We start from the raw sequence: 26576 nt of genomic DNA, 5'->3' as shown, positions 1-26576 counted from the left end.
CTGGCCATCCCGAGGTCCTGGTCATGGCTGTTGGTTGAGGAGCACGGGGCCCACCTCTGGCCCCTCTCTGGAGCCATGAGTGGTACCTCCAGCTGGGAAGGTCCCTCCAGCTGCAGCCTCCGTTGACCTACACCCTTCCTGGGATGCCTTGGAGAGGGGCAAGTGCCGGTGGTGGATGCCCTCCTTAGAGCTGCCTGTGGCGCAGCTGAGCCTGTCCATCTGCTTGTCTGTTTGTCTTTCCATCCATCCATCCATCCATCCATCCATCCATCCATTTGTCTGTCCATCCATCCGTCCGTTTGTCTGTCCATCCCCAGGGCTTTGCCGGGGAGGTGGGGGCCGCGCTGGGCGGGCAGCCGCGTGGCGAGGGGGAGGAAGCGGGGACAAAAACCCGGCAGAGGGGACAATTACCGCCTTTCTCGAGGCTGAAAAGACGCCGGGGTCCCTTCCGTCCTCGTCCTCCGTCTGCTCCGGGCAGACAAAGCCGGCGGCCCCGGTGCCCACCCAGCGCCCAGAGATTAGAAAAAAAGCCGAACTTTTATTTTCTCCCTTTGTCTCCGGCGCCCGGGAGCAGCTCAGCGTCGGCTTTGCTGCTTTCTTCTCCCTTTACAGCCGTGTCTGTGCACAGCTGACCGACCGGCAGCTTTTCCGGGAGGAGGTTGATTTATTTAAAATTAAAGGAAAGCAGAAGTTCTTTCTCGAGGGCGACGAGACTTTTTACGTCGGCAGGAGCTGATGGCTTTCCAGCGACGCGGTGAAATAACACAGGGGAGCAGGCTGGAAATCACAGCTTGTCATTTTTTTACGAGAAGCGAAGCTCCTCTTCCTGCTCCCCTCTGCCGGTAAATGGTGCCTGCAATCAGGGAGACTCTTAGTCCGTCGTCTGGGGACGGTTTCTCCGGGTGCTGGACCACCCGAGCTCCTTTTTACAACCCTTACTGTGTTTTATTTTTTTGGAGGCGTTGGGACAGGCAGAGAGGCCCGGGGCAGAGCGAAGCGGGGCATGCGGGGTGGTGATGGCTGAGCTCCAGGGGTGACTCCCTTTCTCCCTCCTCGGACCATGCCGCTGCCTCGGCCCAGATGAGCATCCCGGGCTGGCGGGGGCTGTTTTTTGGGGTGACCCATGGAAATGGATCTCGGTGGGAGAGGGGAGGGCGAAGCGGGTGACACCCAAGGGATGGCCTCGCCTGGGTGCTGTGGCTCCCAGGTTGCTTGAGGCCCCCGGGGCTTGCAGACCCTGTGGGTCAGGGGGATTGCAGAGCAGGGGGGGTGCGGGGTGATGCTGGGAACCCTCTGGGTGTGTGCTGGGGCCTCCTGACCTTGGCGGTGTCCCCTTGAACCCTGGCGTCCCTCCAGGCTGCTAAGCTGCCCGCTGCACGAAGCCGGGCGAGGGAGCCCATCACGTGCCCCTTAATGCCGTGGCCGGCACTAAGCACCTTCTGACAGGGAGGGACCCAGATGACGCTGCCGGCGCCTTCCCCAGGGGATGGGGGTCGGAAAAGGGGCAGAAACGGGATGGGGTGGGGGGCGGGGGGGGACGGGACGGGACCTCGCCGTCTTTCCTCGGGTCAATCATAAAGAAGGGATTAAGATCATTAATTCCTCCCCCCGCTGCAATTAGCAACCCCGGCCGGGCAGAGGCTGGCGAGGAGCAGCTGAGACGGCTGCTGAGCTGGGTGGTCCCGCGGTGCCGGGGTTGGGGGGGGACACCCCCTTCTGTGCAAATTAGCCGGGCACCCCACGGCAAGCGGGGCCTGGGGTCCCCGGGGAGGCGGGGGACAGCGTAGGGACAGACCCAGCACACAGCGGTGCCCGGTGCCTGCCGCCACGGAGGAGCTGGAGGGCAGAGCGGGCGGCTGCAGATGGCGGGAGCTGGCGGAGGCAGAGCAGCGGCCGGGACAATGGCGGGATTGTGCGGCGGTGCCGCTCGGCATGGCACAGCTCGGCACCGCACCCCGCACCAGCAGCTGGGCACCGCCTTGCACCGCTGGGATGTCCCCGTGTCCCCGCGGGTGGCGAGGGGCTGCGCTGGGTGGGCGGGGGTGCCCTCGTCCCGCAGTGCCACCCACCGCAGCAGCGGGTGCGCCGGGGGACCGTGCTCCGGGCTCTGCAGCCGTCAGCCCCAGCAGGAGGAGGCTGCAGCTGGTGGGGGCTCGGAGCCGCTGGCACCTGATTTACGTGGCGGGGTGGGAGCGGCTGGGGAAGACCTCCTTCCATGGGGGAAGGCGTGAACTGATGGCGGCGGCGATGGCAGCGTGCCTGCGGACAGTGTCCTCCCTGGTTTGGCACCCAGACCCCACCGTCGTGTGCCGTGGGAGTGGGGGGACCCCTCGGCGTGGCAGCTAGCCTCACGCGGGCACGGCTCGGGCTCTGCCGGAGCGATGGGAGGCGAACTCCTGCTGCCCCTCCTGCTCTGCTGCCTGTCGTGGCCGGAGAGCCCCGGTTCACGCCGCGGCAGCCACGAGGCCGGTAAATCCCGGGCCGATGGGTGCCGGCACTTGGCTCCCCGCTGGGGCGGAAGAGGTGCAGGGCCGCAGGAAAGGCGGCCGCGGGCGGGCACGAGATAACGCCGCCGGGCGGTTTTATCTCACATCCTCCCGTCCGGCGCTTTTCCTGCCGCGCTCCCCGCTCCGGCCCCAGCACCCGTTGCTTGGGGCGTTAAGGTGTGACCCATCCTAACGCCTGCGGGGTCGGGTGTCCCCACCTCCCCGGCAGCGGGGGACGGGGGGGTCCCGCTGCAGGGCCCATTTCGGATGCTCCCCGGCCTTGCCGTCGCCCAGCACCCCCCTGCCCGGCCGGAGCGCGCCGCTGGGGAAGGGCAGTCTCTCCTGCGGCCGCAGCCCTCCCTCCCCACGTGGCCTGGCGAGCTCCCGGCTGGAACCCGAGCCCTGCATCGATCCGCGCTGCATCTTAAATCCCGCAGCAGCTGAAGCAAGCGGTTTTTAGCGCGAGGGCGGCGGGGGGGGCTTCTCCACAGGCGAGCCAGCTCTGGCACCGGGGTGAGACGGGCTGTCTTCCTCTGCCATGGTGGTTGGCGCGGGGGACATTGTCCCCGTCAGCGTTTTAATGGCGATGCCCCTGGCTCGGCTGCCGGGCCGTGTCCATGGGGAAGGGTCCCGGGCTGCAGCAGGGGTGGCTGGGGCTGCATCGCGGCTCGGCTGGGACGAAGGGGACACGAAGGGTGAAGGGTGAGCAGGGGTACCCCTCGCTCAGCTGCATCGCCGGGTCCTGGCAGAGCTCTCTGCACATGGCTGCGTCCCTGCTTGGACTCCAGAGGGGAGGCAGCCAGGATAGCCGGGATGGAGAGACAGGGCAGGCGAGGGGCCTCCTGCCGGCACTGCCCTCCCCCAGCTGCTGCCGGGGTGGGGACGTGGGTTCCTGCTCCGCTAAGCCCTGCAGCTTTTCTCCTCTAAAGCCTGATTACTCCGGCGGTGCCTGTGCGTGCGTGCGTGCGTGCTCCGGAGGGGAGGAGGAGGAATTTCACAACAAGTGTTTGCAGCCACGCTGGGCCCAGCTGCCCCAGAGCCGCCCCAGGGACGGCGGCATCGCCCCCGCTGTGGGGAACGGCGCCGAGGGGGGGCTCCCACCATTGCTGCTGAGCCCCTGCCTCCGCCACAGCAGCTGGGCGCCTGGGGCAAGGCATGCCGGGGCACGGCAGGAGGTCAGCAGTGGGGCTTGGAGGTGGACACTGTGGCTCCTCGTGGGGCTTGGAGGTGGACACTGTGGCTCCTCGTGGGGCTTGGAGGTAGATGCTGCAGCTCCCCATGGGGCTTGGAGGCGGATGCCATGGCTGTCCATGGGGCTCGGAGGTGGACGCTGTGGCTCCTCATGGTGTTTAGGGGTGGATGCCTTGGCTACCCATGGGGCTTGGAGGTGGACGCTGTAGCTCCTCATGGTGTTTGGAGGTGGATGCCTTGGCTACCCATGGGGCTTGGAGGTGGATGCCATGGCTACCCATGGGGCTTGGAGGTGGATGCCTTGGCTACCCATGGGGCTTGGAGGTGGATGCCACGGCTACCCATGGCATTTGGAGGTGGATGCTACAGTTCTCCATGAGGCTTGGAGATAAATGCTGCAGGGGCTCGGCGATAGCCACTGCAGCAACCTATGGGGTTTGGAGGTGGATGTTGTGGCTCCCCATGGGGCTCAGAGGTGGATGCTGCAGCTCTTGGTGGGGTTTGGAGGTGGATGCTGTGGCTCCCTGTAGGGCTCGGAGGTGGACACTACAGCTCCCTAGGTGGCCTCCTTCTCCTGCCCAGCGCTGGTGTGCAGTGGTGGCCCAGGGACAAGGGTCCAGGAGGAGGAAGAGGAGGAGGAGGAGGAGGGTAGGGGGAGCAGCCCAGCATGAGCAGGGTGAGCAGCATCATCTGGGAGGGCGCAGGGACACGACGGCTGCAGGGTGGGGACCAGGCACCCCTTGCCAGCTTGGTGACATCCCACGGGCGGCCGTGTCCCATGTGGCATGGGGGCCGCATGCCGCTGGAGCGGAGCAGGAGATGAGCCCCGTGACTTCCCTGGGGGTGCAGTCCCTGGGGGAGGAGAGCCGGGCACATAGGGCCTTTAAGCGTCGTAGTGCCATTGCTCCCAGGCCAGGACTTCCCCAGTGACCCCCCATTTCTATCTGGATGGCGACCCTTTTAAAGAGCAGCGGAACGGATCTCCACCGAGGTCCGTTCCCTGGAGTTCCTTTGTTTGCGGCGCTGAGACTTTTCATGGCAGGGGGAGGAAGAGCCGCTTTGAAAAGCCCGTTGGCTCTTGCCAGCGCTAACTCTCTTTTCTTTTCCGCTTGCAGAGCCGCGTGTTGTGTCCCAGAGCCACAGAGTATGTCTGTGCACTGAGATCGGACTGAAGCCCTCTGCGGCCGGCGCTGGAGGAGACGCCCCGTTGATGAGCGTTCCCGTCTGAGCTTTCCCCGGTGGCCGGCGGGCTGGTGCTACCAGAAGGGGCTTTGGGGGTCTTTCACTTTGGCATTGGGGGTGGGTTTTTGGGGTTGTTTGTTGTTTTTTTTTTTTGTTTCCTTTTTTTTTTTTTTTTTTTTTAATTTTGGGTTTGGTTTTGTTGTTGTGCTCTGGGCACCATGTCAAATTCGGGCTCCCATCAAGACACTGGGAACAAGCCAGAGACGGAAAAAAATAACCAAGATGACTCTCAACCCCCCGTCAACTCCGAGAGGAGGAACAAAAGTGGAATAATAAGTGAACCTTTGAACAAAAGTCTTAAGAAGTCCCGTCCACTCTCCCACTATTCCACCTTTGGTAGCAGCAGCTCGGTAAGCGAACATTCAGAGAAAGGCAACCCCTTAGCTAATGGCAATGAAGCGACTGTGGATAAAAGTCATTCTACCTCAAAGCACAAAAACATCTCTAGTATGCTGAGCAAATTAGACCGGGTGTCGGAGATCTCCTCAGAAGGACAGACCGCCCTACAACAGTTTGCTCAGTCGACAGAAATGCTCAAAAGAGTGGTACAGGAGCATCTCCCTCTAGCAAGCGACCACGGGACTGGTATCTCTGACATGGAGGCCGTCTCAGCTGCAGAGACAATGAACGGCCCCTCTGATTTTCCTTACCTGGGGGCTTTTCCCATCAACCCAGGCCTTTTCATTATGACCCCTGCCGGCGTGTTTCTGGCAGAGAGTGCGCTCCATATGGCTGGCTTGGCAGAGTATCCCATGCAGAATGAGTTGGCATCTGCCATCAATTCGGGGAAAAAGAAACGGAAAAGATGCGGCATGTGCCCGCCCTGCCGAAGACGGATAAACTGCGAGCAGTGCAGCAGTTGTAGGAATCGCAAAACTGGCCACCAGATTTGCAAATTCCGAAAATGTGAAGAACTCAAAAAGAAGCCTTCTGCAGCACTGGAGGTAACCGGCCCCTCTCAGGCACCCTAACCCCTCCTCGGGCTGCGCTCCTGGGTTCGGATCTTGCCCTAGATAATAAAACACCTGGTACTTCTTACTTTTTTATTTTCCCCTTTTCCATTAACAGTTCTCACTGTGAGATGTGTGCTCTCCCCTGTGCCCCCAGCCCCCACCCTCCCTTACGTTACTGGGGTTGACTGGCCTGGGAAGGAGGGCTGGGGTCTCTCCTGGGGGTCCCCGGGCGCGCTCTTGTCCCCTTTGCAGATGCAGGTGGCAGCGGGCAGTGCCGCCATCCCTTGTCCTGGGGGGGCTGCACCTCCCTGCACCAGCGACCGGCTACTAGGCCGGTGATGGGGTGGGAAGGTGGGGAGGCAGGAGGTGGCTTTTCGGGGCAGAGCTTGGGGGCAACCAGTGGCGGTGAGGCCCCAGCCAGGATGGCTCCGGTGAGTCCATAAGGCACCAGCCGAGTTACCACAGTCCGGCACCCAGCCGAGCCGGGAGCACCCCTGCTCCTGCCGCCGCTGCCGAGCGCGGGGATGCCATGCCTTGTTCCCCCCGCAGCGTGAGGCTTGGGGCGGTACCTGGGCTGTCACCGCCTGTCACCCGTGGGGACCACATCCATCCGTGGGTGTTGCCTCTTTCCTTGGTTGCTGCGAGCCGCCGTTGGGTTGGGGTGCCGCCTTGCCAAATTCTCCAGGGAGGTGTGTTACGTGCATGGGGAGTGCAGGAAAAGTCCAGTGGCTCGGGTCGCCGCGTGGGGCTGAAATTCAGCTGGGGCCACGGGCAGGTGCCCATGGTGGGGTGGGGTGGGTGCAGGATGGGTGCTGGTGGCACTGGGATGCGGAGCAGGGGTGGCACAAGGGCCACCTCCGCTGCGCCAGAGCCTCTTTCTGCACACCCATGGCTGCTCTGGGCCAAGACCTGTCCACCGGGTCCCCCACGTGTTACGCTTAAGCCGGGTTTGATTTTTCCGGGAGCTGATCCTGCCGTCAGCTGTGCCGACGTGCTTCTTCCTGCCGGGGAGCGCATCCCCAGAGCTGGCAAAGACTAAAAAGTCACCTGGACATCAGCTGGATTGCGTATCCTGGCGGGAGGGCATTGCCTGTCCTCTGGTCCTCCCAAAGTGACAACCCACCGTTTTCTTAGCCACGTTCTACGTTTTTCAATTAGCATCAGCTCTGAATGAATAGCGAAGGCGGGGGGGGGAAATAAATCTGTTTGGGCGGTGGGGATGAGGAGAGGGGGACTGTGTCTTTCAAAAACCGCTGTATTGCTAAATTATGTTCTTGTTCTAATTTGCTGAGTCAGTGATCTGGAAAAAGGGAGAAAGGGAAAAAAAAAAAAAAAAAGTTCATCTCTTCCAAAGAGTCCTAAAGCGGGTCAATAGACTCGGAGCTCGCAGCAGCCGGAGGAGCCGCTCCCTTCTCCCGGCGCTGCACCAGGTCCGGGGACAGTACCGTGAAACGGTCACCCACTTGATTGGTTTCTCCATCCCGCAGATGGCTGAGAAATTGGAGCCACTGAAATAGGCCTCTTGGTGCGATAGACTTGGGCCTCACCAAGGATGGCTCCCCATCCCTCCTGGGTGCGACCATAAGTGTGTTGAGGCTGAGGAGAGACATTTTTCCTGTGGGGATGGATGCCTGGGCAGATGTGGGTCACTCCAGGGCATCACCATCCCCTTTTCGGAGCAGATATTCCCCTCTGTCAGGATATCCCTTTGCACCGTGTGTTGACCTTGGTAGGGTTGAAAGAGATTGTGGCTGTATGTGGCTGGGTTGAATGAGGCTGTGGCTGTGTGTGGCTGGGACAGGGTTGCTGGGATCCTGGCTGATGTCCCAAGGTCACCCAGGTCAATGACTGGGTTGTTAAACCTCGCCCCACGTCAACCAGCCTTGGCAATGGGTTGCGTTGGGCCAACCCTAGGGCAGCCACCGACACCTGTCTTGTGGTGGAGACCCGACTGGAGGCGGCTCAGCAGCTCCACGGACCGCTCGTCCCAGTGGGGTGCCATCACACCGTAGTGCTTGATATCGGGACAGGAGGGGCCATTCGCTGACCCTTTATATGGAGCTGAAAAATTCGTTGGGCTTTGTGAAGCTTCGTCCCCCTCTGTGGGGAGCTGTGCCATTGCCTGGGAGAAGAGCAGCCTCGGTGACTCCAGTCTTGCCAGCCCGGCATGTCCAGAGGAGCATCCTCGGAGAGCCCGGCCAGGGGCCGCAGCTGTGATTAAAAGTTGATCTAAAATCAAGCAGTAAAAAAAATAGAATTAAACCTTTATGGCAGCATTAAAAAATGGGCTAAATCCCTCTGCCGCCGTTAAGCTTTGTCTGCACGTCTACAGAGCCCAAATAACCGGTTGCTGCCGGTGTCCCGGTGGTGGCCGATTGAGGCAGGTCGGGTGCTCGGAGCAGGCACCGACCAGGCTCCTCCGGGCTCTGCCAGCCCCAGCCGCTGCGGGTAACGCCGAGGGGGCTGGGGGGCAGCCCCGGACAGGCTTGTCCCCGGAGCTGTAGGTCACATGAAGGCCATGCAGAGCTGGGATTTGACTCAACAGAGCTGTTCTCCATCTGGAGAAGCCTCGTTGGAGTGCCTTGGTGCCCCAGCTAGCGCTGGTGTGAGGGTCACTGCCACCTTGACGTGAGTTTTATGGAGAGAGACTTTTCACCGAGGCCTGCAGTGACAGGACAAGGGGCAACGGTTTTAAACTGGAAGAGGGCAGGGTTAGGTTGGGCATAAGGAAGAAATGTTTTATGCTGAGGGTGGTGAGACACTGGCACAGGTTCCCCAGAGAAGATGTAGGTGCCCCATCCCTGGAAGTGTCCAAGGTCAGGTTGGACAGGGCTTTAAGGAAACTACTGTAGTGAAAGATGTCCCTGTGCATGGCAGGGCAACTGGACTAGCTGGGCTGTGAAGGTCCCTTCCAACCCAAGAGATTCTGTGATGATGGGGACGAGGGGGGATCTATCCTGGGCATCCAAATTAGAGCTGGTTCTCCATCTTCCTTTAATAACGAAGGGGCAGAGGTGTTTAAGGTGGCCTGTATCAGACGTCTCCTTTCAGACCCACTAGGAGCCCCCTGTCCCCTCGTTCCTCTCTCCTGGGATGATGTCTCTGAGTAGGTGGCCTGTTCTGGTGAGTCTGCCATGCTCTGTCCTGCCGGTTCTGCGTCCGGTGCCTTGGGTGGGATCCAGCGTGGGTGGCATGCCGTGCCACAGCCCCGTGCATCATTTGCCAGAGGCATTTGTGTCTTCCTCAGATGCCTGATGACATGTTGCAGAGACCTTTGGGGTAGAAGTGATGACTGCAGTGCTCTGCTCCTTGCCTGCCCCAGCTCAGTTTGCCCAGAGGACCAGGCACGGGCCGGGAGCGGGAGATGCTGCGAGCTCTCAGCAGCCTAGCTGGGCACCATGGGCATCTCTTGCCCATTCTCGTCCTTCGCCCCCTCCCCTTGCCCAAGCTCCATGTTTGGGTCATGGTCCCTGTGGAAGCGAGCGCGCTGGGGTCCACCGGGGTGGGGGGAGACGCTGCCCTGGTTACTCATTGAGGCTTGGGGGGCATCCTGATCCAAGAGAAGGACCCGATGAGAGCCGGCTGGCTCCCGCGCGGGGTTAGGGACCTGAACGTGGCATGGGTTTGACTCTTGGGACAACACATGAGGTGGCCTGAGCCCTGCAGGGCTTGATGCCAGGAGCTGGGGCTGGGGCTGTCCCCCCACCACCCCATGGCAGCCCAGCCTGCTGCCCCGTGCCCGTCACCGCAGCTTGTGGCTTGGTTTCCCGTTGGTGTCCCGTGCTGGTTTGGAGATGCAGGAACTGAAGGGCCTTCTGAGGCACGTCTTCCAGGCGGTCGCGTGGCCCAATCTGCTGGCTAGCATGGCTTGGCCTTGCCTGGGGGTGGCTATTGGCATTGAGAGACATCATGGTCCTTGCGTACTCCCACCCGTGGTGTCGTGAATGTTGTGCAGGCTTCCCACCCCCACCCAGCTGGGAAGTGTCCCAGGTCCTCCTTCCAGAGGACCGCAGAACTGTTGTGGGCATGGCTCCCACACCACCTTCCCTGGAGGTGGCTTCAACAGGGTCCCGTTGGACGTCAGGCCCTTTGTTGCGTGTGGGATCGAGCCTGGTAGGACTTGGACTGTGTTAGCGGCCACCTTCATCCCTCTTCCTGCTGTGAGATGCCGAGAAATCCGTGGTGGTGCCGTCCATGGTTGGGGGGAGGTGGGAGCTGGCAGCGAGGGGGCCGCCGTGCCGGGCCGTGCCAGCTCACCGCGGCCCGGCCATTGTGCTCGCTATCGGCCGGAGGGGAAGTCGGGGGCTGCGCCATTGTGCCGGCCACGGCGCGGGGATGCGGGAACAATGGCCGAGCTGCCGGGGAGGGGAGGGGGGCTGGCGGCGGGGGGACCCCCATCTCCCTCCATCCGGCATCCCGGTGTCCCAAGGCCGGTGAGCGGGACGCCGGGACAGGGATGGTGGGGGGGAAGCGCGGGTGCACAATCCTGGTGCCGCGCGGCTGTGCCGGACCCGACCTAACGCCTTGTCCCTTCTTCTTCTGTCCCCCTCCCTGTCTCTCTTCCTTTCCAGAAGGTGATGCTTCCTACAGGAGCCGCATTCAGATGGTTCCAGTAGGAACGGGAATCCCAAAGCTCTGTCATCCAAGTGCAATGTCACTGCTTGCTTGTGTTGTCTCAGGCAAGGGATTTTTGGCTGAAATGAATGGATGCACCTGTGTCTCTTTAGAACCAAAAATATTTTCTCGCAAATCTCATTCCTGTTTTTATAATTTTTTTTTTGGTTTTTTTTTTTTTTTTTTGCGTTCGTTTTAACATCTTCGAGTCCTAGTCAGACATTTAACTGCTTTTCAAATAAAAATAATTAAAAGAGAAAAAAAAAAACAAAAAAAACAATGGATCTGTAAAGTACCAAGACTTAATAGACAGAGTATGGACAATCAGTTTCTTTCTGTGTTTTGGTGTTGATGTTGTTTATGTGTGAAAGATGCAGTACTTGTGTAGGGAATGTAAATTTACAGTAACCTTTTAAAATCTAGTTACTAATAAGCACTACTGTAATTTAGCACAGTTGTTTAATTGCACCCTCATTTATACTTTTTATTTGATTCTTTCCCATCATACAATAGAGTGGATAGTTTCTAGAATGCCTCAACTTCATGTTTATAAATGAGAATATGTTTAAAGCGATGTAGTATCCCTTTTCCTAGCCATTCACCTATGTAAGTTTAACCCGCAAGAGGTTCGGTATAAAAGGCGGAAGAAAACAATTGCTACACAACCGGCGGTCTTCGAAAAAGGAAAGAAGAATTTAAAAAAAAGAAAAAAAAAAGAAAAAAAAAAGAAAAAAAAAGTCATTGTTAGTTTATTAATATAGAACAAGAAACACTGCGTACAGAAAAACCTCCTAATTGCAACGGTTTACTCCTAGAAGTAATTTTTTGTAAACTTAACTGAAGTTAAAAATCAAAATAAAAATAATATTGCAGGATCTGTGCTGAAGCAGTTACGAAAAGTGATATTTCTCTTCTGTTCAAATCCCCGTCTCTCCAGCTCTCTCTACATCATTAAATTGAAATGCTGTTTGTAATGTTTTAGCGATCCAGGCTGTTTTTGTGAATAAAATGAATGCATGTTTTGTGTCATGATTTACAGCTTTGTTATTTCTCTCCCACCCCTCTTTCCAGCTCTCCGGGCCCCCCCAATGCCGACGGTGGCCTATTCCCCCCTGCCTCCGTGTGCCCCGTCCCGCGGGTGACGCTGCTGACGCGCGGCCGGCCGGGGCAGGACGGTGCCATGGGCCGAGATGGAGCCACCCCGGCTGCTAAATCCCTGCGGTTAATCCCGGCAGCGGCTGGGATAAGCCAGCTCTGGCTCCTCCCGGGGATATTTCCCAGCGTCACCCGCCTGGAGTTTTACCAGGTAGGGCAACGCCATGTGTTTTGGTAAAGCCAGGTCATTAATGTGCGACGGGGAACCGTGGCCAGGCTCGTTTCGTGGGGATGAGTCTGAAACGAGCTCCTGAAGGTGAGTGGGCTTGGGGAAGATGAGCGGCTGGTGGCACCCATGGATGGGTTGGCATTGGGCCGGCTGGAGCCATCCAGGGTGGTGGGGACGTGGGATGGGCTCGGCTGTGGGCAAGCCGGCGAGGTCACGGCTGGTGCTTGGGGTGCCACGCTGAGCATGGTGCCTGGCAGGTGGGCTGCCTGCCTCCTTCCAACCCCCCGGAGGGTCGTCCCAGCCTGGGGGAGGAGGCAGAGCTGCCTGGACCCTGCCGTGCTGGGAGGAGGTAGCCGGAGCCTTTGTCCCTGGCTCCAGCCATGTTTGGGCCAGCATCTGTTGACCAGATGTGCGCCCGCAGGAGGCGGAGGGCGGGGGGACGACGGCGGTGCGTGGGCTCCGTCCCTGCAGGGCAACGACCTGCCGGGACCCAGCAGAAGGGTCCCTGGGGAAAACCGCCCTGAACGCCACCTCCAGCAGCCTTCCACCCCGCGGTGCCCGGCAGGGGGGTTTGGTCCCTGGGCACCCAGGTCACGCTGATGGCCGGGTCCCGGGTGCCCGGGGGGATGGCTGGAGCTCACACCGAGGGTGATGTAGCCGGGCCAGCCTAGCGAGGGACAAAGCCCAAGGCCCCCACTCGCACCCCAGTGGCGCCGCGGTGCATGGCGTGCCCAGCTCGTGCACCAAGCTGGGTGGCACTGGCTGGGCGCTGCGGGGAGCTGGTTCCCAGTTGAGGCTGCTCGGGCAACAGCCGAAATCACTTAGGAGGAATGTGGTGTTTGTGAAGGGGGAGCTGTTATGGGAAAAAGGAGTCTGGCTGCGTTTTTTTTACGACTGTGGCTAACGGTTGGGGCGGTGTGAACGCACACTCCTGGCACCTGGGAGGGAGCCAGCCCCTGCCCCATGCTGGGAGAGTGTCCTGGGGACCAGCAGGCAGAGATTTCCAGCCCCAACCCGGTGTGGGGCCAGCGGAGTGGGGGTGCTGCTCCATCCCGCCAGCAGCCAGGGCTGGGGACTGCTGCGGCTGCCCCATGGGGCTGGTCCCCCGTGTCCGGCCACATCACCTACAACGGGGCTGTGCTTGGTGCTGTGCGTGCAGTGACGGCACTCGGTGAAGTGCCACCAACTGTGGCAAACCCCGCTGTGCCATGCTGCTGCTGCACTGCCTGCTCCCGCCAGGGACAGCAGTTGTCCCTGGCTCTGCTTTCCCCCCGGGGGAGCCACCAGGCACAGGACGTGTGTCCCCATCACCCCGATGGGGACACTGGCAGGGTGCATCGTGGCAGCCCAAATGCTCCAAGGAGGTGGAAGGAGGCTGGTGCAGCCGCTCTGCGCGGTACGGGCGGGTGGTTTGGGAGCGATGCTCCGCCGGAGCCTCCGCCTCTGGTGCCAGCGCCTGCGGGCTCCTCTGGCCAGGGCATCGGCAGGGACCGCGGGCACTGGCAGGGAGCCTGGGCATTTGCGGGGAGCGTGGGCGTTAGCAGGGGAGGTGGGCACTGGCAGGGGAGGGCAGTCATAGCGGGGCACGCGGTGCTTGCGGGGAGGACGTGGGCATTCATGGGGGACGAGGAGAGCAGGGGCTTCCCCGGGAGGGGAAACAGGTTTGGGAGAAAGGAAGGAGCCAGAGAGAGGGTGGGATTCAGACCCTGGCTGTGGTGGGGAAGTGGGAGGAGATGGGGTGCTGGGGCTGCTGGTGGCCCCTCCACCCTACTTCTAGCTGACCCCCATGCTGGGCTGCATCCGTGCCCCCCGGCTGTGTGTGGAGGTGGATGGCCCTGTGCTGGCCAACGAGCCGTGCCTAACGAGCTCCTGCCCAGGCAGGCAGGACCTCGGGCATCCCCGGAGGGTGAAGCCCATCCTCTCCAGCGCGCCCAGCCGCAGTGCAACCATCAGGCACAGCCCCCATGCCGGGCTGTCCCCGCTGCCTGCCCAGCTGCTGGGGGGGAAGTGGCAACCAGGGCTGGGTGCCGGGGTGGCCACCGGCAGCCGGGTGGCATGGGGAGCACAGGATGATGATAACGAGCTCGGCACCATGGCACTGAGGGAGCACCTTGGGTGCTACCACAAGAGCTGGCCTGCGGTCACTTTTAATTAACATCCACATTAAACAGAGTTAGCAGAAGGGCAACAAAACCTGCCTCTGGCCCTGGGGAGAGCAGTCGCAGAGGGCTCGGCCGTGTCCGAATCCCCTCTTGGCCATGGTGGCTCCGTGTGGGAAGGTGCCAGCAAGCGATGCCAGGAGAGGACGGACCCTGCTGTGGGGTGTGCAGCGGCGCAGCGGCCATGCCAGCGGTGGTTCGTGTGGTGGAGCTGGCCTAGCATGGGGAGGACGGCATCCGCAGCCCTGGGTCCGGGGTGAGCTGCAGCAGAGCCGGCAGCAGGAGCTGCAACCTCTGCGGTGATGCCAGAGACGCGTCCCGTCCTGCTGCAGGGGCACCCCAGCACATTGCGGGGTGCCGAGCTCGTCTGCGGGGTGTCACCCGCCCCTCTCTGCAGTGGGACCCCCATTGTCGGGTCGCAGCCCGGTACGGTGGGCTGGCGGCCACCTCGTCCCGCTGTCCCCAAGGCTGCAATTAGCGGCCTGACCCCAGGCTGACCCGCCCCCCCCGGCGCGGGGATGGGGCAGGATGCAGGAAGCGCCGAACAAAATGTGCTTCAGCTGAGCCGGATGGCGGGGACGCCGCGAGCGCCGCCGGCCAGGCGTGACCTCCCGGCCGGCAGCCGGCTCCTGCTGCCGGGGCCGGCCATGCGCCCCGCGGGGGCTCGGGGGTGTGGGGAGGGGGGTGGTGAGACAACGGAGGGGCCGGCATCTTGGCAAGGGGGGCTGTGAGACCCTCGTTGGCGGTATGGGGACGGCCACGAGCGTCGAGTCCTGGCTGGTGCTGAGTGACCCAGTGGTTCACCCCAAGGACAGGACAGTGGTAGAGGGTTGGGGTGGTGGGATCAGCTCGGGTTTGCTTGGTGGGGATGCTGCCAGCCTGGGGGGCTGTGGGGCCAAGGCAGGGTCCAGCCAGCCCCCATGCCGGGCAGAGGGATGTCTAGCATCTCCTGCAAGGCTGGGCCGTGTGTGGATGCTCCCCAGCGTGTCCTGGTGCTGCGCTGCCACCAGCTTTGGCAGCCTCACCGCAGCGGGACACCACCGACGCGGGTCTGCCGCGGGTGACCATCCCCCACCAGGCCTGGGCAGCCGTGGAGGACACTCACCACCGCCCGCTGGCTTTGCTCAGGCTGTCTCATCGTCTTCAAGGCTGGAGCCTGGGGCTGCTGGGCCAGCTCACTTGTGAGCGTTCATTGAAATACACCACCCCCACCACCCCAATTCAGCTCCCCACAGCTGGCCAGGTGACCTGCCCCGTGTCACGCAGCTCCTGGGAGCTTTCCAGCCCAATCTTCAGCCCCAGCTGAAGTTCTTCTGAATAGTTGCACATTTTTCAAATTCGGGCTAAGGATCCCTCGGTCTCTTTGTAGCTTCTGCGCTGGGAATGAGCACCAGAAACCTCCTGTGCCAAGATGTGGGACAGGGAGGCAGGAGGGTCTCACCAGGACTCTGGGATGTTGAATAGAATCACAGAATGGTTTGGGTTGGAGGGGATCTTAAAGATCATCTAGTTCCACGCCCCCCACCATGGGCAAGGACACCTTCCTGTCACCTTCATTGCCGTCTCCCTACCAGAGCAAACCTGAAAAGGGCGTTTCTCAGGGAAGAACTACGGGAGATCCTTCATCACCCTAAGGCTTGACATCCACATCACTTCACCTCTGGGACTTCCAGGCTTCCTGACCTACCACCATGCACTGAGACCTGCCTGTGCCTGAGCCGGGGAAGGAGGATGTTTACCCGGCGGCAGCATCCTTGGACAGGATCCTGTAGGTGGGAGCTGACACCCAACCTGCATCCCACCAGCCTACCTTGGGATGAGCTGGGTCCCCAGCAAGGCGAAGCTGCAGGTCCAGCTGGCCAAGTGCCCTGGCTGGCCGCCCTGCTGCGGCTCTGCAGGAGGCTGGGGACTTTGCTGCAGGCATCACTGGGTGGTTTCTGTAGCTGAGGCTGCACAGAAACTGCCCGAGGTCCTCCTGCCCTGGGGACCCGTGTGCCACCAGACATGGCACCCTGCCTGCAGCTCAGCAGTGCTGCCTCTGTGGAGGAAGCTGTCTTGGTTTGGGGTCTCGGCTCCCATCCCCGTGCCCCGCACGCAGCACGAACGAGTGCTTGGGGTGTGGTGGTTTTGCTCGCACGAAGGACTGCTCTTGCATCCCTGGCCCACTGTCATCACCTTCAGCGCCAGGGCATACCCTGTCCTCCAACACCCCACGGCTGTTGGTGACAAGGACCGTGGAGCATGGTTGAGCTTTTAGTCAAGAATAACTCCTGATGATTCCTGATGAGCACGTAGGTGCCCCCCGATTCGAGCCGCGCTGCGGCTGCTCTGCTCGCCCAGCCAGCGCCTGCTGGCTGCAAAGCCCACGCCAAGCCATGGCGGCTCCCGCTTAATCGGGGACTCGCTGCTGTGCCAAGGCCGGTTCCAGCACTGCGTCAAGATGTTTTAAGGCCAGAGCAGTCAGGATTTGTGAGAAATAGGTCGGCCTGTGACAGCAGAAGGAGGCTACTCAGTGCAAGACGCAGTGTTATCAGGCAGGGAGGGAGCGGCTGGCGCGGCATTAGCCTTCAGCCCCCGGGTGACGATGGGTGAATGACAGCAGCTGAGCAGGGGCTTAGCAGAGGCGACAGGTACCAGTCCAGGCTGGGGGGGTTTGCAGCCTGGAACCTGCCTCCCCCTTGGCTGATGCTGGTGCTGACAGCCCCGGTGAAGCATCGGTCTTGGGGGTTGTGTGTCATCCTCCCCCTCTGCTCTGCCCTGGGGAGGGCACACCTGGAGTGCTGTGTCCAGGTCTGGGCTCCCCAGTTCAAGGACAGGGGAGGGGACAGCAAAAGGCTACCAAGATGCTGAGGGGATGGAACACCTCTCTTGTGAAGAAAGGCTGAGGGATTTGGGTCTCTTCAGTCTGGAAAAAAGACGGTTGAGGGGGGACCTCATCAAAGCTTATCAATACTGAAAGGGTGGGTGTCAGGAGGATGGGGCCAGGCTCTTCTCAGTGGTGCCCAGCAACAGGACAAGAGGTAACGGACACAAACTTGACCATAGGAAGTTCCACCTAAACATGAGGAGGAACTTCTTTACCCTGAGGGCGGCAGAGCCCTGGCACAGGCTGCCCAGAGAGGTGGTGGAGTCTCCGTCTCTGGAGACATTCCAAACCCACCTGGATGCGTTCCTGTGCCACCTGCTCTGGGTGACCCTGCTCTGGCAGGGGTTGGATGGGGTGATCTCCAGAGGTCCCTTCCAACCCCGGCCAGTCTGTGATTCTGTGATTCTGTGATTCTGTGTCCCCCCACCAAGATGCTGCAAGTGGACTTAGTGCTGGAGAAGCCATCCAGCTGCTACCATGGATAGTGGGAGTGCAAGGCCAGGCTGCTGTGTCCTTGCCCCTCCAACCAGTCCTGCAGCCCCCCCTTGCACCATCACCTTTGAGGATGAGACCTCCCCCAGGGCAGGAAGGGTGGCCTGCCCTCTTCTGCCTTGCCTTTGAGACCCTTGGGCTGGCTTTTTCTGCAGCTGGCCTTGGCTGGACACCATGTTCCAAGCCTTTGAGATCCTTGGGTTGATTTCTCCTGCAGCTGGTGTGGCTGGACACTGTTCCCCAAGCCTGTCCCATCACACAGCCCCCACAGGCCTACCAGCGGTGGAGGAGCTGCTGGCCTGTGTCTCATGGGCAAATCCAGGAGCCAGCAAGTGTTCAGAGCAGATTATACCAAACCCTGGAAGGGTATGAGAACAGGGCAAGCATGGATGAGACCTCCGAAATTATTCAGTCCCTTTTTCTCCATGGGCCAACTGGTGCCACCTGCTTTCTCACCTTGTCTGTTCTCTTCCTGGTTGAAGAGGAATGGTGCCCAGGGTGTCTCACATGGCCACCTTCTGCCATGAGGGTTCGCCATGGCCAAGGACAAGAGAGTGGGACTCTCTTACCTGCACGTACCATAACGCAGCATCTTTCTGACCTGTCCGAGCCCTGGGAGACCCTTGTTTTCTTCATATCCTCACCTGGGGACTGAGGGGGTTGAGGGGACAACTTCTTGTCTTGGGAGACATAGGTGCTGCCAGGCAGAGGATGCCAGCGCCCGCTTGCCTTCTGGCTGTGCAGGTTGGGACTGCAGCAGTGCAAGTCAGCCAAGCCCACCTCCAGGAGCCGAGGACCGGGGCCTCGATAAGTACATCCTGCTTGACCTTTACAGTCATTAATTTCTGCATTTTATCTCACTTGCTGGCCCTGTTCTTTTTAAAGCACCATCTGTTGCGGGTGATGATACCTCCAGCGGTGGCACGGCCATAAGCTGCCTCACCTCTGGCAGATTCAGCTTTGTTTTGTTTTCAGTTTGGTCTGTGGAGCAGACCAGCCGGGAGGTGGGAGCTCAGGAAGGACTCGCAGGTCCTGCACCTCTCTCCTGCAGAGCTGCTGGAGGGCAGGACCAGGGCAGAGTGCTGGACCAGGGCAGCGAGCAGGAGCACTCCTCACAGCTCAGCACCTCTCAGGTGCGTCCTGCGACCCTTCGGATGCTCCCTCTCATGCGACGGTGGCATCACCACCACTGACATCCTTCCACCTTGCCATCGTGGACACAGATCTCCCGCTGCCGGGTGACCTGGGCACCACCCCAGTGGGAGATGGTCCCCCGGCACAGCTCTGTGACTGTCGAAACAAGGGCAAGTCCTGTAAAAATGGAGGATTTTCTCCAGGTTTTTCCTGATGCTTTTAATCTGAGGAACGTGGGGTGAAGCCAGCCCGGGGCAGAGCCCACTCCATGCTCCGCGCTCCCTGCAGTGAGGCATGGGGTGCCCCGGCTCCTGCCCACTCCCCCTGGCCCGGGGGGCTCCCACCGGCCGTGCGGTTCGCTGCCTTGCTGTGAGTCCTGACATTTCTCCACTGAGACAGCCTCGGGGGTTGGGGGGGGATATAAATTGACTTTGCTGCGAGTACGTGCGCGTGGAATGGGGGCTGCCCCCCTGCCCCAGCTCTCATCCACGCAGCGCCCGAGCTGACTGGTGGCCCCCGCCATCTCCCCTGGAGCCTGGTTCGGCCGCGGTGCCTTGCAGAAGGAGCGTGGCAGGAGGGGCTGAGGCGCAGGAGGACCGAGGAGGCATTGCTGCTCCAGGGGGGGCTCCAGGCTGGGGGAAGGGGCAAGATGCGAGGGGAGGGAGACTGCAGAGGGAACGAGAAGATACTTGTCCTTCGGGCAGGCGGAAGAGAGAAAAGGGCGGAAGAGGCAGGAGCTGGGGGCGAGGAAAGAACACAGCGGGGATGGGAGTCCTCGGAGAAAACACAATCTGCTGGGTGCGGCGCACTGTGGAGGTCTCAGTGCCCCCACATCCTACCCAGTCCCATCATGAGATGGTCATTAGGGACCCAGGATACCATAATTAAGCCCCAGCCTGCAAGATGGGCGGCAAGACCGAGCTGGGCCCTCCTGTCTGCCGCGGGCTGGGGGATCCCCCTGGGCATCTCGGACGCAGGGTGCCGAGCTGCTCGCACCCCGGGGAAGGGCCTGCAGTCTCAGCCAGCTCTCCAGCACAGCCCAGGGCTGCCGGCTCCGTCCTCCCACCTCCATTTTCTTCCCTCTCCAGACAAAGTGACTGTTTATCCGCTTGGGTTTCAAGCTGTGTGCACAGCCCCGAGCTCACCCCTTCGGCTGGACACCGGGAGGAAGAGGAATGCAACCAGGCAGGTTTGTGCAAACACAGGCGCTGCGTGGTCCCCCTCCGTCTTTAGTCTGGTAAGCAAAATCAGCATCTAATCCAGATCAAACAGGACTTTAGCTCCTGTCAAAGGACTGATCCCCTATTCTGCCTGGGCTGTGGTATTTAAAGGGACACGGCCAGGTTAAGTACAGCTGGAAACAAAGGGTTTGTGAAAATAATCATAATAAAAATAACAACAACAAAAGCTGGGAAGGATTAGCGGGAAGAGAGACTGTAATGAAATATAACTGCCAAAGAAAACTGTGGTTAATGGAGACATCTCCCTGGAGCATTTGAAACCTCAGGTAGTGGAGGAGGAAAGAGATAAGTGAAACCACTCAGAAACCAGCAGCAAAACAGACCCGTTCCTGGATCAGGGCGAGATCTCCTCTCCTCTCCTCTCCTCTCCTCTCCTCTCCTCTCCTCTCCTCTCCTCTCCTCTCCTCTCCTCTCCTCTCCTCTCCTCTCCTCTCCTCTCCTCTCCTCTCCTCTCCTCTCCTCTCCTCTCCTCTCCTCTCCTCTCCTCTCCTCTCCTCTCCTCTCCTCTCCTCTCCCACGATACCCCCACGAAGGAGCTGGAGGCAATGCATATTTGTTTATTTGATTTCCAGCCTGCGATAGGAGCAGCCCCATGGCTGCTCTGGGTGCTGGGGCCATGTCCCCCGGGAATGCCGGGATGCCTCCGTGGGCTGGCACAGCCCCGCCATGCCGCAGCCCCCAGATAGGATTTAGCCACCCGACTTCTCCTGACCTTAATAACTGGCGCTGACTTAACTGGGAGTCTGGTGGCTAAATCCCGCATGAGTCTGGAAGTGTAGGTGTCAGTGTCACAAGTAATTTATTCCACGCATCTCTCAGCCCCTGAAACTTGGGGAAGCCAGTTCTCAACGCAGATCCCGGTGCTGCCACAGCCTTGGTTGATCAGATCTACAACAGCCTCTCTTCATAGCCAGTTTTCTCCTTTTCCCCCTAGCCTTTGCAGCTGCTGACTTGCCCGGGCCGGAGAGCAAAGCCCTGCTCAGACCCTTCTCACAGCCCAGGACCAGGCACCCATCTAGATCCAGGTTCACTGCACCATGGAGCATCCTTCTGGCCTTGGACAAATCCCAGGCCAGCCACCTCCAAAGAGGGGAAAAATACCCCCAAAAAACATGACTGGAATACATACAGCCCCTACAAGCAAGGTGGGTGCTGCACATGGATGTTGCATCCTGGGGACCTCGTCCTTGCTCCATGGATTGCCCAGAGAGGTGGTGGAGTCTCCGTCTCTGGAGACATTCCAAACCCGCCTGGGCGCGTTCCTGTGCCACCTGCTGTGGGTGACCCTGCTCTGGCAGGGGGTTGGACTGGGTGATCTCCAGAGGTCCCTTCCAACCCCTGCCAGTCTGGGATTCTGGGGGCCCGATGCAGCTCTTCTGCCTTATCCCAAATCACTGCTCTGGTGTGTTGAGTTTGGAAGACCAGAGGAAACTCTTCAGCCAGGCTCTGCGGTGCTCTGTGCTGGGTAAGTGGAAGGTGCTAATGCTCATGCAAAGGACTCAAGGCTGAGGATGGCAAGGTGACCCCCCGCTCTGCTGCTCATGGCAGCCTTGCCTCAGCCTCTCCTGGGGCTTCTGGCCCTGTTTGGCGCCAAAGTGCTGGAGGCAGGTGGGGACCCCTCAGACACAGAACCCGGGCAGGGATGTCCAGCTCTAGAACCCCCGTGCCACCCTGCTGGGGCAGTGGCTAGCCTCTGACGGGGCAACCCCCATCCTCAGAGCTGGCAGATTTCTCACCTCTGCATCCCTGTCCCCGCTCACCGTCGTGGTATACGTGGCTGCTGCGCCCTGCACGGCTCATTACAGGTGTGAGTCCCAACCAAACCCAATGGCCTGGACCGCTCCCAGGAGTGACCGTGCTGGGGCTGCTCCCTCTCTGACGGCATAGAGTCATAGAATCAATCATAGAATGTGTTGGGTTGGAAGGGACCTCTAAAGGCCATCTAGTCCAACCCCCTGCAGTGAGCAGGGACATCTTCAACTAGATCAGGTTGCTCAGAGCTTCATCCAGCCTGGCCTTGGATGTCTCCAGGGATGGGGCCTCCACCACCTCTCTGGGTAACCTGGGCCAGTGTCTCACCACCCTCAGTGTCAAGAACTTCTTCTTAATGTCTCATCTAAACCCGCCCTGCTCTAGTTTAAGACACTGCCCCTCGTCCTGTTGCTACATGCCCTTGCCAACAGCCCCTTCCCAGCTTTCCTGGAGCCCCTTTAGGGACTGGAAGGGGCTCTAAGGTCTCCCCGGAGCCTTCTCTTCTCCAGGCTGAACCCCCCCAGCTCTCTCAGCCTGTCCCCACAGCAGAGGGCCTCCAGCCCTCTGGGTATCTCTGTGGCCTCCTCTGGCCCCGCTCCAACAGCTCCATGTCCTTCGTGTGCTGAGGGCTCCAGAGCTGGAGGCAGGGCAAGATTCCTCTCCTCTCCTCTCCTCTCCTCTCCTCTCCTCTCCTCTCCTCTCCTCTCCTCTCCTCTCCTCTCCTCTCCTCTCCTCTCCTCTCCTCTCCTCTCCTCTCCTCTCCTCTCCTCTCCTCTCCTCTCCTCTCCTCTCCTCTCCTCTCCTCTCCTCTCCTCTCCTCTCCTCTCCTCTCCTCTCCTCTCCTCTCCTCTCCTGTCTCAGAAGGATGGTCTCCTCTGAGCATCTGATCAGCCAGGCTCCGTCAGCAGCCTCTGCTGTGCCACAGGGGTGACGGTGGCCCCGGCTGCCATGGGATCGGGGCACAGGCAGGTAGGAGCTCTGTGGGGAGGAGCTCGTCAAGGGGCTGGAGGGGTCTTTGCCACGGGGCTGGTGGCGGAGGGCTGGGGCTGGAGGGGGGGTTTGGCAGCCGGGGCTGGCCATCGTCCTCGTTGCCTGCAGTGTGGGACGGACCTTTGCCGCTGGAGGGTTCAAGCTGGGTTACAGCCGCTGCCGCAGTCTGAACATCATATTCATACTCCAGTTGCATTTTTTTGGCATCTTTCCCCTCTTTGGAGGTGGCAGAGCTCCAGGAGGGGAGGGTAAAGAGGGAAATGGACCTAACTTGCCATCTCTCTGCTGCTCCGGCTGTCTCGGAGGAGTTTGCCAGTTGTCCTGAGTCGCGCCCGAGCTGAGCAGAGCTGGGCTGACACCCCAGCACAACCTGGGCTGCTGCGTTTGCTGCCTGGGAGCCTTTTTGTTCCTCCCACCAAAGGGGAATCGAGTCACAGCCTGTCCTGCCTTGGCTGGGCAAGTACTGCGGCCAGGCAGGGGTGGCCATGCCTTTGTTGCCCAGCACCAAGGCAAGCCCAGAAGTGGCCGCATGGAGCTGGAGACCTGCCCTGAGGCTTGCCCTCTGGAGCCCTCCCGAAGGGCAGGTGTGGGGCTGGCAACAGCCCTGCAGAACCTGCAAGCCCTGCCTGCTCCCGGGTACCGCTGGGCAGGCGCCGGCCCAAGGAGTGCAGGACAATTTGAGGATATAGCTCAGAAAATACTGTGTCCATCTCGACCATGCCAAACGCAGCTGTTCCAGGACACGAGCACTCGAGTTTGCCACCCTTGCCTTGTTCCTTCTGCAGGGTCTTTTGGGTTCATTTGGTCCCGGTGAGCCATTGCCTGCCTTCACCAGGTAGTCCCGGCCTCCTTCTCCACTTGCCCGTTGAACTCTGCTGGGAAATTAAGTCCTTCTGATGCCAGAAGTTCCTGGAGGAAGCTGTCCTCTCTGCAGCATCAATGTACAAATGGCCATTGTCACCTCCATTTGCCCCCAGGAGGGAGCCAGGAGGGTGGACCAGCATGGGTGTTTCCGTGGCTATCATGAAGCTAAGCACCTGATGAGTTAGCGCGAGACCTTGAACTGTCCTGCATGGCCAGCTTTGCAACCTGGCACAGAGAGATTAGAGCAAAGAAAGCAAGAAAGAGGAGACAACACAAACGCCCCAACTCCGTCTGTCAAAGTCCTTGAGCCAGGCATCACCAGGGTTAGGAACACCTCGAACCTACTCGCTCCGCCTGCTTGCCTTCCCTAGGCATAAGCTGCCAGGCACGGTGATGCTCAGACCTTCGGCAGCCCTGGCATGGCTGGTCCCTCAGCTGCCCTCTGCTCCCTGCAGCCTGCTCCGCTGGAGGAACCCAGTTTTCCAGAGATTGAGCGTATTCTGCGGCACTGGCAGTCTGCAAACTAAGCTGCAAACAGCCATTTCCAGAGGCTGATAATTCCCCCAAATGTGTGTGCAACACCTCAGGAAACGGAGCAGCCCCATCTGGGCCCAGCACAGCCGTCTCATTCCCCATTTCAGGCAAGGCAGTGGGAAAGCTTTGTGGTCCTTGCTTGATGGGCAAACGGTATTCTCAGGAATGACCATGCAGTTTTTGCTTAAATTTCGGAGAGGAAAATGTATTCCGACTCAGCCACAAAGCATGGAAAATTTGAGGCAGGCAGTTGATGTGTGGCGAAAAGTCTACCTGGGCTGTGGGAATAAAGTGGGGTTGTATTGATTTGGCTGTTAAACCAAACGCCCGTGGGAAAGAAATCACTCCGGGTCAACCCAAAATCAACTGTTCTAGATATTCTTTCCGAAAAAAAAAAGTGTTGCTTGGACAAGAGGAGGCACTTGGTTTTATCCACTACTGATATTAACTCTATTTCTAGATGAATTACAAATCAAAAGTTGCGAAGTTCCCCTAAAACCACGGAAGTCAAAAAGAAATGCTTTGCTTATTCTGAGGTAACAGATGGTCCTTGTTTTTTCAAATGGAGCCCCAATTCACAAATAACTATAGCCTCTCTGCAACTATTGATTTTGGTGGATAAACTCTCAGTTTGACCAGTTCCAGCCTGGCCGCCTCGTTGGGAAGCCGGGGACGGATCCACGACTGGATCTGCTCTTCCTACGTCATCACCCAGAGGATGCAGAGCGCCGAGCAAACTTTGTTCTCTCTGCTGGATGGCGCTTGGTGGGATGGCTGGCAGTGGCCAGGACGGGGCTCGACCTGTTTGTGTCGGGTAGTTGACCTGCCGGCTTTGCCCGCGGATCCAGTTCTGGAGCTGAGAAGTAGAGGCAGGGACAGTCATCGACCTGCAGCATGGGCTGTGACTCTGGCTGAGGGGGAAAAGGGAGTAGGACCCTCACTGGGAACCTGTTAGGGTGTGCAGTTCGTGGTATTCTTGCTTGTCCCACCTGGAATGTGCATCTCCACCGTGGCACAGGTCCCAGCAGAGACGCCCAACGCCTCCGCATGCCCAGTTGTCCTGATCCCTGCTGAGGCAGCCTGCGAGCCAGGAGGACCTCTGCTGTGGGGACAGGCTGAGAGAGCTGGGGGTATTCACCTTGGAGAAGAGAAGGCTCCGGGGAGACCTTAGAGCCCCTTCCAGTCCCTAAAGGGGGCCTACAGGAAAGCTGGGGAGGGACTCTGGATGAGGGAGGGGAGCCGTGGGACAAGGGGGAACGGATTTAAACTGAAGGAGTGTAGATTTAGATTGGATATTAAGAAAAAATTATTTCCTGTGAGGGTGGTGAGGCACTGGAACAGGTTGCCCAGGGAGGTTGTGGCCGCCCCATCCCTGGAGGTGTCCAAGGCCAGGTTGGATGGGGCTTGGAGCAATCTGATCTGGTGGGAGGTGTCCCTGCCCAGGGCAGGGGGTGGGAGCAAAATGATTTTCCATGTCCCTTCCAACCTGAACCATTCTATGATCCCATGACCCTGAGCAAGTCACCACCTTAGGAGGCCACAAACACCCCATGTCCTTCTGGAGAAGGCTTTTCAGCCTAATTTCTGTGCCCGTTTTGGCAGGGCGTGGTTCTGGGCTCACTGGCGGCTCTCACCCAGGCAGGATCTGTCCCACTGGGGATAATCTCCTGCCCTCCCACTCCCGGTCCTCCTGGGTGAGCTTTGCAGGCTGCAGGACTGACTCCTCTCCCCGAGGTGGGTTTTGGCCAGGGAGACACATTAGTCCTTTTGGGTGGCTCCTCTCACCCTTCTTCAGGCAGGACCAGAGCTGCTTGGGATGTCCTCAGGGCTGGGACCATCCTCTTGCCCCCGGCTGCTCTCATAGCCGCCCTGCCTTGTGCTCTGCTTCCTCGGCACCGGTTATGCAAGTGGCTTTGGAAGCAAGACAAAATTACAGCGGGAAGAAATCATCCTACGGCTCTGGTGGGAAAAGATATTATCTTGCGTTGCTAGCGAGACCGGCCGTCGGCAGGTAGGGCCCGGAGGAGAGCTGCGTTGCAGGATGATGGCTGATAAGATGCCGGGTCCTGCTCCGATGGCCTCGGGAGAGGGAAGCGCTGCGCTGTGAAGCTATGGAAACGGCCAGGCTGGGTGCGGAGCTGTAATTGGGCCACTCGCATCGCGGCCGCGCAGGCAGGTACGCCTGGCTCTTTTGTGTGCTCGCACGCCGGGGAGAGCGGGGCGGTGGGAGCGGCCATGCCAAAGTTGCTCCTTTGGAAGTAGCGGCTCTGCCGGCAGCTGCCCCCCGGCCGTGGTCCCCCCCCCGCTCCCCGGCCCCCCGCTCTGCCTTTGAGTCACCTCGGCGGCGTGACGGCTGCATCCGCCCCGCGCCAAGGTCACGCTTAAAAGCATTGGACATGGCTGGGCGCGGAGGTGGGAGAGGCGCTGCCGGAGTCGCATCGCGTTTGAAGGAGTTGCGGCCAGGGCGAACCTCCCCAACGTGCCCTTCGAGGACGGGGGCTCCTGCAGCCTTTCATTATTTGCCAAGAAACGTAAGCCCAGAGGTCCGTGAAATTGTCAGGATGTGTGAAATCAGGCACCGCCGGGCAGCTCTCCCGCACGACCATTTTAAATATTTAACACGTTGATTATACAACATTCGTTTTGAAACGCCAGTGCGGGCCCAGACCTGGGGCTCGAGGTGGGGGCGGGGGGGGGAGTCGGTCGGATTCGGGATTTGGCCGCCCTGCCCCGG

General features: G+C 60.0%; 2 protein-coding genes across 4 annotated transcripts in view; both read left to right on the top strand.

Moving 5' to 3' along the window:
• CXXC5 (CXXC finger protein 5) overlaps window positions 1-11518 on the top strand; it is a 38453-nt gene extending 26935 nt beyond the window's left edge. For 2 of the 3 annotated variants that reach the window (XM_063349383.1, XM_063349381.1), the window contains exons 2-3: window positions 4793-5863; window positions 10444-11518. In XM_063349383.1, coding sequence (XP_063205453.1) covers window positions 5078-5863; window positions 10444-10488 — 831 coding nt within the window. In that variant the 5' untranslated portion in view covers window positions 4793-5077 and the 3' untranslated portion in view covers window positions 10489-11518. Of the gene's footprint in view, window positions 1-4792; window positions 5948-10443 lie in introns of all 3 variants that reach the window. The other variant, XR_010072944.1, reaches the window with a different exon arrangement.
• On the top strand, window positions 1655-4778 carry LOC134522085 (uncharacterized). The gene is made up of 2 exons (XM_063349380.1): window positions 1655-3713; window positions 3746-4778. Exons 1-2 carry the CDS (start codon window positions 3104-3106, stop codon window positions 4054-4056), a joined length of 921 nt encoding a protein of 306 aa, XP_063205450.1. The 5' UTR covers window positions 1655-3103; the 3' UTR covers window positions 4057-4778.
• Window positions 11519-26576: the final 15058 nt, after the last annotated feature.

The sequence above is a fragment of the Chroicocephalus ridibundus genome, chromosome 11, assembly GCF_963924245.1.
Source record: "Chroicocephalus ridibundus chromosome 11, bChrRid1.1, whole genome shotgun sequence".
Lineage (NCBI taxonomy): Eukaryota > Metazoa > Chordata > Aves > Charadriiformes > Laridae > Chroicocephalus > Chroicocephalus ridibundus.
This window is presented reverse-complemented; position numbering and strand designations above follow the sequence as displayed.